Here is a 9,989-nt window from a genome sequence, read left to right on the forward strand (position 1 = left end):
TGCGCAAGCTTACCAGTCCATGAGATTGCTCTGTAATGGTTAAGCCTCTTTTGTTCTTTAATGAAATCATGAACCAGCTTGTGAAGACTGCTTTAGACAGTAAGAACATAAATCAATCAAGACAAACTGCTCGAAAAGAAAAGCATTTGAAGAAACAATGCACTGACTTTTCCTTAGCGCCACTGTTTGGACAAATGTAAACTCTTCTTCAATGTATGAAAACTGTCTCAATCTTTTGGAGTTAAGTGAACAGTAAATCACACTTTTTGGCCCATGAATATACAAATTCATATGAGCAAAAACTAAAAAGGCTGAAGAACAAAGAGAAATAACAAAATTAAAACTGAAAAAAAGGTCAGCTGAAAGGCAAATGTGCATCCAAAGGTATTAGTAAAATATTTCTACTACATGGTGTTTTTACGGAACCACCGTTAGCAGTTACTCACCCATTTCACAAGTTTCCCCTTCCCAGCCAGCAGTGCAGTTACAGCTGTAAGCATTCACAAGATCAATGCAGGTGGCATTGTTCTGACAAGGGGTACTGACACACTCGTTAATGTCTAGAAACACCAAAAAATACAAACAAAAAAGCAGTCAGTGATACAGCAAAGAATAGGATATTAAGAAAGAACATGTGACCTGTTGTGTCCTTAGCACGGCAAAATCACTCAGTCCTTACCTGTTTCACACCTGTCCCCTGCATAGCCTAGCTCACACTGACATGAGTAGGAGTCTATTCCATCAATGCACGATGCTCCATTCAGACAGGGGTTACTAGCACACTCCTGGATATCTGGAGAAGAAAAAAGAAAACTCAGTACCAACTCAGTTGAATAGGTCAGATCAAGTCAAATACAGAGATGAAGTGACACCGTACAATTTTCTTTTAGAGCCGCAAAAGGTCAGGGTAACAGTTGCCCTGTTTGGCACAGGCACAATCTTGCTAAATGAATTTAGATGCCTTAAACACAAGCACTGTGGAGCAATGAAGCAACTTAGCATGTATGACCCAGATGTCAAATGTTTGTGCAAACTTCAGTGCATGATACATATCGAGTTAGCCAAATAACATTGGAAAAAAACTGCAGCGTGCCAAACTTTGCACAGAAATGCACATTTACATTTGTGGCACAAAGTAAGTACTTAATTCATAAAATATGCATACAAGAGCATAGATGCAAGCAAATGATGGCAAGTATTTTTTTTAGATTATGCAAGAGTGGAGATGAAAACAAACTTCCAATATTTACCAATTTCACAGTTTGTACCATTAAATCCTGGGAGACAGGTGCAATTATACTGGTTGACGCCATCACTACACATTGCTCCATTCATGCAAGGGTAGCTGGCACACTCATCAATATCTGTGTATAATGAAGAGATCTTACACAGTTGATGACAGGCAGAGTACATTGCCCCCTGGCCAAATGTTGAGCTCAGGAGAAGCTTACCAACTCACAACAGAAATATTTTCAACACGATGCCATCCCCACCTTACCGCCACAATGTCCATAATTTTTAACAGGTTTTTGCCTTTACACTGACGTATATATTCATAACACTGCATGCTCAGCATTTGTCTGAGAGCTTGTGAAAAAATTCACAACCTTACTCAGATGGGACTCAAGCTTGCTTACTAGTGCAACCACTCAACCACCGAGCTTGCCGAGGTCGGCTGACAAGTCCAAGCCAGATGTGGTTTTGCCCAAAGACTGGTTTTACTGTTTTGGCCAGTGCACTATGCAGGCAACATGCTCTGGCGAGCACAGCCGAAGAGCAGTACCAGTAGAGGGCGCTATATTCACAAGAGTCGAACTGCCAGAAAACCAGTCTTGTAAAATTTGACAGACTTACCAAAAAATTCTGAGCATACCTAAGTACCATGAACTATTTCTAAAGATATATATTTTTTGCAAGCTCTGACACAAACACTGAGCATACGGTGTTATGAATGTACACATCAGTGTAAAACCTATTAAAAATTGACATCTCCCTAACATGAAATATACATCTTTGGAAACTGCCACAAAAGCATTAGAACTTCATAGAACGGTTAAGGAATGGTCACAGTAACATCCAAAAAGTTCGGTGAAGTTTACCAAAACAGTAAATCATTTCATGTCATCACGTCCATCATTTGAGGCATCTGAGGGCAAATGGATAAGTTCTCCAGCAGGTTTGTTAGCATCTGAACCTCACTTGTTACAAAGTGTGTGCAATATATTGCACACACTTTGTCAAAATAAAGGGTTAATTAAAGTTGTCAAAGAAGTCGCCTACGTGTTAAATCCTACATTACCATTTTCACAGTTCGTGCCATTGAAGCCTGATGGACAAATACAAGCATAGGCACTGACTCCCTCAAAACACAGGCCTCCATTCTGACACGGGTTACTCTCGCATTCCAAGGTCTCTAGACCATGCAAAAGCAAATGGAAAAATATGAATTTCCACCAATCCATCCGTAAACTAATCCTAATTATAAAGAATTATTTACAACATTTAAGTATCAATAATTTATTATTATTATTATTAAATTCAATTTATATAGCGCTCATTTCATAAAAAATGTTCTGGAGTGCTTAACAAACAAAAAAAATACTATTTACAAAGACCCAAAATAATTAAAATAAACACAATTTAACATAGATTACAAGTTTAAACCAAACATGGTGGGACTTCCACACGAGGCCAGCACCAACTCTCCCTCCAACGACCCATCGTGCGTCCAAGACTCATTTCAATTCAGGACAATCAAGTTATAAACTTCTGCATTCTCCTTCCAAAGTTGAGTATTCGTTTTTACAGCAGAGTCTCTGTACACCTTTCATAGAGTTTGCAAACCTTTGCTTCAGTCTGCAGTCATTAAGAGTTTCATCAACTTTAATGATAACTACCCTGGATCGGTAAATTTATTGGATGGATTGCAACAGCCACTTTTTTCTCATGTGAAGCTGCAAATCACACCTTTAGAAAAGGAATAGTGAGACAAAGTATTCAACTTTTGATAGATTCTAGACCAAACTAAGGAGTGTAAAGATATCCTTGTTGTAACTTTACCATTTTCACAGCGTTCACCAACAAATCCATCGGGACACTGACAGAAGTAGGAGTCAATTCCTTCAAAGCACAGAGCACCATTTAAACAGGGGGAACTGGCACATTCCAGAATCTCTGAACATGAGAAAGATTGATCAAAATGAAAATAGCAACAAAAATGGAATATGACTTCCCACAACTCTGCATCATGCTGCCTGAGCTTATTTTAAATGTTTGTATCTTGGCCATAATTGGTGTTTGTTTTCAGCAACATGTTGAAATTGTTCCCCATTGTCCCTGATTCAAGAAAGAAGTTTAGATTGAATCATACTTCTGAAGGTTTTTACATTATTTCTTTGATATTGTCAATATTTGTAATCATTTATTTCTCAATTTGGCAACTGATGATATGGATTATATACATGTATTTCATGTAAGTGGCCAATTCTGCAAAGTTGATAACGTCCATTTTGTAAAGTGACTGTTTCATTTGTGTATTCTCAGAATGAGCGTCTTAAGCAAGGTTTTTTGATCCAATTCACAAGTCTACCTTCATCACATAACGACCCGGTCCAGCCATCTGCACATTCACATGTAAATGATGAAGTACCCTGAGCAGTACAGGTGGCTCCATTCATACAAAGGTTGCTTGTACTGCATAAACTGATTTCTGCCCAGACATTACAACAATGAAAAATTGATTTTGCATTCAAATATACAAAGTATTTGCACTGACTGACTGACTATTAGATAAATCCAAAATGGAAAGATTAAACAAGTTGTGGTGTAATCCCTTTAAGTGGTCCAAAAACTTAGAATGTTTGGTCTATATTATGAGAAAGCTGCCTTCAATCCTATTTTTTCCATGCTACAGATGGGTCGTAGCATTTGATATACCTGGAAAGAGCTCCCATTCCTTTCCTGTGAACCAAATATTTCAATTCGTGAAGACTTTTCAAGGCAGGCTACATCAAGACTGTCGGAATGATCTTTCAGTGAAAGATTTCATGCAGTTTTTCAGCACCAGAAAGCACTACCTGTTTCACAGAGATCCCCCGTGTAACCTGCAGGACACCGACAGAAGAAAGCCGACGGTCCCTCAAAACACTGGCCTCCATTCTGACATGGATCACTGGAGCACTTCAACACCTCTGTCACGGTTTCCAAAAAATTATGATAGATGGCATTTATTTTTAAAATGGAACTCCAATATCCAATTTGTTAGGTGCCTAATTTTGCTTGCAAAAGTTCCAGATGAAAAAAAAACAAGTGTTTCAAATTAAAGTGCATATTCATTCATTTGCACTCCTTTTTGGATGTGAAATCAAATTTCAAAATCAAATACATGTACCATATCAGAAACCTGACAAGGTTTGCAGGTGATCAACTTCAATTTGAGCGTAAAAACTTCCTGAAGGAATCCACTACAATCTCCATCATCACCTTGGTGCAAAGTTTTGTCATTTTGAGGAAAAAAGTACTTGAGTCAAGACAGTCACCTGTTACGACTCATCTTGAGTTGAGTGACCAAACTTTGTGACTCAAGTCAGACTCAAGATGAGTCATTAACTCGACACATTACAATTCTACGATCACGGCACACATTTTAGTGGCCTTGCCAGTCAACAGTGTATGTCCAATCTTTGACATGCTAAGGATGGAGTGACTCACCTTGGCACGAATAGCTACCAGACCCTTCAATACACCTGAAGCCTGGTTCACATGGATTGGTGGGCCATGTACATTCCAAACCATCTGGATAGCAAGACAAATGATACACAAATTGCTGATCGAACTTAATGGCTGTGAGCTAGCTAGACTGGTCACCTGACCCTATGAAATGGGTCATGCAACAGTAGACCAGATAGATATTTCATTGGCTAATGTTTTTGTAATGTGATCAGCTGTAATGATGAATACTAACTCACATGAAGTTTGTTCAGCAGTCCTGAATCCTCCAAACCTAAAGGATTTTAGCTCTGTCAGGGTTATTATTAAATGTATTCAACTATAATTATCAGTCACAATAAAGTGTAACACAATATGAAAGTACAAACTCATTTTCAACTGATTTTCAATTGATTCACGCCCATCTCAGGAAAAATATTTGTACAGTCCCCAAAGAACTGAAAGCTTTGCACGTGGCTTCGAAACCAGCAAAATTACTAAACTCTGTAGGCTGGCCACAAACTATTGACCATTTGACAAAAATACATGCAAGTCAAACACTGGTCAGACAGCGTTTCTTGCGTGAAACTGCTCCAAAGATTCCACATTCTCTATTTACCTGTTTTATACTGGATCACCCACCCCTCCTGAATAATGTTGAAGTCCGAATGCCACCTGACAAACACCTGATTGGTCTGCAAAGTGAGGACTAGCGGCTGGTCCAGCTGTCCGCTGTACTCCTGTCCGTTTGATTCGTTGCTTCCCGAACCAATCAGGAGATAGTCTTTGAGCGTCTCCGTGTGCATGTAGGATATGTTGAGGGTGGTATTGACAGCTCCGGGCACTCGGATGTGGTACAGACAGTCCTCAAAGTTGTCATGTTGTCCGGGGAAGTTTGGAGACATGAAGATGCCGGAAGCATTGGAGAAACTATACTGGCATCTTTTATCTGAAAATCAAGGGAAATGTAAATATTACTCACATTTAAGGCAACCGTTTTTGTTAGAGGTAGATTCTATAAAGTAAAAAAAATTTTCAAAGATAAAAAAAGTTGGGGTTATGCTTTTCTAAATAAATAAACAATTAACAATAATTTTCATTCTTTTTCCAAACCCCAGCACTACATTAATTGAAATGCCAAAATGCATCCAAAACATCCCATTACTCAATTCAAAAATTGTAAAATATTAATCCCCAGTCTCATTTCTGACTTTCAACACTATTCATGCATGTATGTCATAATTTTTTCTGTTTTTTGTATTAATTATCAAGCAAAGAACTGAAAGAAAAGCACATTAAAGAACAAACCAAGTATTCAAAGAATTCCACGTAACTCACTTGATATCTGGGAACAGTTTGCACCAGTGAAGTTTGCAGGGCACAGACAGACATATCCTGGGTCGAGGTAGGCATCTAGGCATGTAGCACCATTCTCACATGGACGCAATGAACAATCTGGAGATACAATGTAATGTACCGTAGGTTTAACCATGGAGGAAAGAGGGAATTCCTCCATGGTTTAACAAGTTGCATCCTGGACAACAAAACTTGGTCATCAGCACTAAAAATGTCCACTCTATCGGCACAAAGGTTTATATATTACCCTGGATCAACGGGGCTCAGGAATCTGCCTCTCTGGAGAGGCAGATTGAGCTTCTTGGGGTAGATTATGGTGGCAAATGGTCCATATTTTGGACTGACAGCACAAAATATTTTGAAAATGCAGTAGGCTTAACATTAGATAACTTCATCATTGAAGACTTAGTCTTAAGTACATTGTTTTCTGCATTTTCATATCTTTGATTTGTTTATCTTCTTGGGAAAGAATTCCTGGGACTGTAACATTTTGTTTTTTAGTTCCCATGTGGGCTACAACAAGTGTAATACTATTACCAGGTGATTACCCCCTCCCCTTATTGCCCCTCCCCTAACAATGCATCATGCCAAATTTCTCGTGAACAGACATGACAGATGAATACTCACTGCAAACAAAACTAGGCCTATGTCACTCACAGGTAAATGTGACCAAGGACAGTCGCTCTGATCAGTGACAGTATTCACATGTACAATAATGGCAACCCTGTAATGGAGCAACGGATTTCTTCGTGGCCGGCAGGTACGGCCACCATGCCAGGAACAGAGAAACCAAGGAGGTCAACTAGTATCCGGCCGGCCGGGTGCATGTTGACGCGTCCCCGCCCGGCCCCATGCATTCTGACTCGCGCCGCATGAACTGAGCCTCAGGACCTTCAATTATCGCGATTAGAGCGCGGAGGAACTTATTCCTTCATGATTTGACGCAGTTGTCGCCGAAAAAAGTCACGATGGAGGCTTCTTTTCAGCAATAGATGGGTCCTATTCTCAAGCAGTCAAATCTACATGTACGCTTTCAAAGTTTCAGCTGTGGAAATAATCCAAAGCGCAAAATCGAAAACTCCCGCACAAGTGTGATACCGCCCCCTATTGACTTGAAAGATTTACTTTTTGCGAGATTAATCTTCAGTTCCCGTGTTCGGACAGTGCTAGTGACGGGCCTAGGATGCAGGAAAACGCATGTTGCTGCAACTGTATAGGCCCACCACAAATGGAACGATTTTTTCAAACTCTGATATAAAAGATTCAAATACAAAAATCTTCAGTTTTGCTGTAACTCAGTCACTTAGCCTGTTAAGGAGAGTGAGGCTTCCCTCCCTCACGAGTTTCTCATTCGCCCTTAGAAAATTTTGAGCGCTCCTAACCGTGAATAAAGCCGAAACTTCCGAGTCAAGGTCCCACCCCAATTTACCCCTTTTTTCAGCAATTTCCAATCAATTGAACCAACACCCAATAGTGTACATTCTCAATCATAATAATGACGCTTTTGTGTGGGCAAATTGTACGAAACTGTCGAGACAAAATCCAATAAACCATTAAGTCAATCTTCAAATTGCATGGGTTTCAAAACATATGCAGCCTCCACCCATGTGCCACGTCCCGCAATTTTTCTTTGATCGTGGTCATTTCTTGATTCCTTCATGCTTTGTCATAGTTTCATTCGAGTTCCAGAAATTAATTTCAGGGGAAACACATTTCCTCATTGTTAGCCTTACCACTGTTCCAAAATTTAACTATTTTGTTTCACTGTAAAAAAAAGGGGGGGTACAACAAAATCAAAATTCCTATAAGACCGGAAACAAAAACAACGTCAACTGCATGACTGAAATTATTTTTGAAGAGCTTGTACCCTTGACTTGCGTGACATTCAACACCAAGATTTATGGGTCTGTTGTGTACTCCCACAACTATTTCAAGTCACAATGCATAACAGTACCGTGATGAGTTCCCAAGTTGCCTACAATGTAAACACAGCACACGCACAATAGAATTAATGAAGTGTTGCGTGGAGACTCAGAGTCGCACGCAAAAGAAATCAGGCGCACATCTCTGAAGGTAAAGTTACTGGACTTTTGATTTTAACTTCATTGAAATAATTAAACATTCGGTAAGTCCTTTTTTCCCTAGCTGTATGTCCTGTTTGTATAAAATCCATATCCAAAATTTGTAGTTGTGTTATGTACTGTGCAACGAACTATTCCTCCACGAGAACAACGCTGTATGGAGGCATCCGAGTTGTTGGTTTTCGCCCTCCAATCTCTTTCCGATGGCGTTTTAATTTCAACCGTGACGGTATTTTGACGCAAATATTGATTTCGGTGGCTTTAATCAAGGACGAATCCAGAACCGAAGGGGGGGCAGGACACACGTGTTTTCGAGTTGGGGGCAGAATTTGGAATAAGTTATATAAGGGCCGAAATTTCTGAGGAAGTAGGCCTAAGGCTACATTTTGGGGCTTTTTACATGTGTTCTGAAGGAAAGGAAATGAAACAGCCCACCAAATACACCTTGCTCTTTTTCCCAAAATGGGGAGGGCTGTTCGGGGGGGCAGGCCCTCCATCTACCCCCCCCCCATCCGCCCTCACAGCTGTATAGGTCAACGTGTCTTAAACTTACCACTCATTGCTTGCGATGCAAACGTGATAGTCATTAGCACAACGAGGTTCAGTACCTGGGCTGTCCGTCTTCGCATTTCCATGTCTTTTTTGCAATGAAATCTCCTGGTTCTTCAAGAAAATAAGAAAGTGGCACGAGTTCTTTCAGTCTCAGATCCGATCGTGTTGAATTTAACAGTAGCTGTCAACATCCAACATGTGTATGATGACAGACTGTTTCCTCCTAACACCGGCGAACCCAATCCGAGGTCGACATGATGTATAGATCAAATCATTGGAGTCATCTTGGCCCATCAGGTCTTATAAAGAACCTTTACAAGTCGAACAAATTACTCCCCGAAATCAGGAAGACCCGCTTGCAGAATCACCCTGTGTGGAAACAGGACCCGTGCCGTATCCTTGGGAGACACTTCTGTGATGTTCATGGCATGCAGCGCTTACAGAAACCAATTCATCATTCTAGCCGTTACGTAGCGTTTGACAAAAGGATTCGGTGAGAACACAATGGACCTGAAGAATGTGGGTGACTAACTGCGGGCCCACTATGGGTGCCAGAAAATCCCTACATGGACAAGGTAGTGAAAGCCTTTGAATAAACTGGGGAACCCAGCCCCGTTTTCAAGGTACTGGGAGGGGCGTGGTTCATATTGACCTATGAGGTTGATTAGATGAGTGTGTCGGCTGTTGACGAGCCGATGGATATTACTCTATTGACCACATGTGATCCTTGGTTGTTTTCAGAACACTGAAAAAGAAGTTAGAATATTATTGCAGATGTTAATTTAAAACTCACAGTCACCTTCAGAATAAAAACAAACCGCTACCTGTTATTTTCATGCATTATTGCGGGTCACACGATCACTTTCGCGGTGCACGGTCGTACTCATAGTGTAGGAACATAAAGTTTGGATGTGCGGAGTTGTGTATTGTGCTACATTTGGTTTTGCAGAGTAAGAGTTTCTCAAACTAATTTTCATCGAATGGAATTTCATTCATAAGTCCTGAAGAAATATTTCTACTTCTGACTTCTGAAACTGAGAGCCTTCAGTTTACGTCTACAAATAAAATGCTTCCTGAACTTTTCGGACAAAGGAAATTAATGGCCTTACAAATGAATCCTTCCTACTGATCTCCACGACCCGACTTGAAATTCCAAGGCTTATTATTGGATTACATGTAGGCTACTCACGGAAGAACAAAACACACACATTTTATACCATGCATGGAGGTATAGGAAAAGATTGTCGCAGGTTTCGGGGTGCACCAACGTATATAATATAGGCCAGAAATAAT

General features: G+C 40.2%; 1 protein-coding gene across 4 annotated transcripts in view; it reads right to left on the bottom strand.

Annotated features, from left to right (window-relative positions):
* Positions 1 to 9,218, bottom strand: part of LOC110976137 (uncharacterized) — a 36,591-nt gene extending 27,373 nt beyond the window's left edge. The window contains exons 1-11 of one of the 4 annotated variants that reach the window (XM_022229173.2): positions 8,698 to 9,218; positions 6,046 to 6,162; positions 5,327 to 5,656; positions 4,711 to 4,794; positions 4,077 to 4,190; positions 3,590 to 3,709; positions 3,061 to 3,174; positions 2,300 to 2,413; positions 1,251 to 1,364; positions 680 to 793; positions 447 to 560 (exon numbers count right to left, since the gene is read on the bottom strand). In XM_022229173.2, coding sequence (XP_022084865.2) covers positions 447 to 560; positions 680 to 793; positions 1,251 to 1,364; positions 2,300 to 2,413; positions 3,061 to 3,174; positions 3,590 to 3,709; positions 4,077 to 4,190; positions 4,711 to 4,794; positions 5,327 to 5,656; positions 6,046 to 6,162; positions 8,698 to 8,779 — 1,417 coding nt within the window. In that variant the 5' untranslated portion in view covers positions 8,780 to 9,218. Of the gene's footprint in view, positions 1 to 446; positions 561 to 679; positions 794 to 1,250; positions 1,365 to 2,299; positions 2,414 to 3,060; positions 3,175 to 3,589; positions 3,710 to 4,076; positions 4,191 to 4,710; positions 4,795 to 5,326; positions 5,657 to 6,045; positions 6,163 to 6,690; positions 7,126 to 8,697 lie in introns of those variants that run through there. The other 3 variants (XM_022229178.2, XM_022229177.2, XM_022229174.2) reach the window with 3 other exon arrangements.
* Between the last annotated feature and the right edge of the window lie 771 nt (positions 9,219 to 9,989).

This window comes from Acanthaster planci, linkage group LG07, assembly GCF_054643075.1.
Source record: "Acanthaster planci isolate LZ-2023a linkage group LG07, COTS_SCS, whole genome shotgun sequence".
NCBI classification, from domain to species: domain Eukaryota; kingdom Metazoa; phylum Echinodermata; class Asteroidea; order Valvatida; family Acanthasteridae; genus Acanthaster; species Acanthaster planci.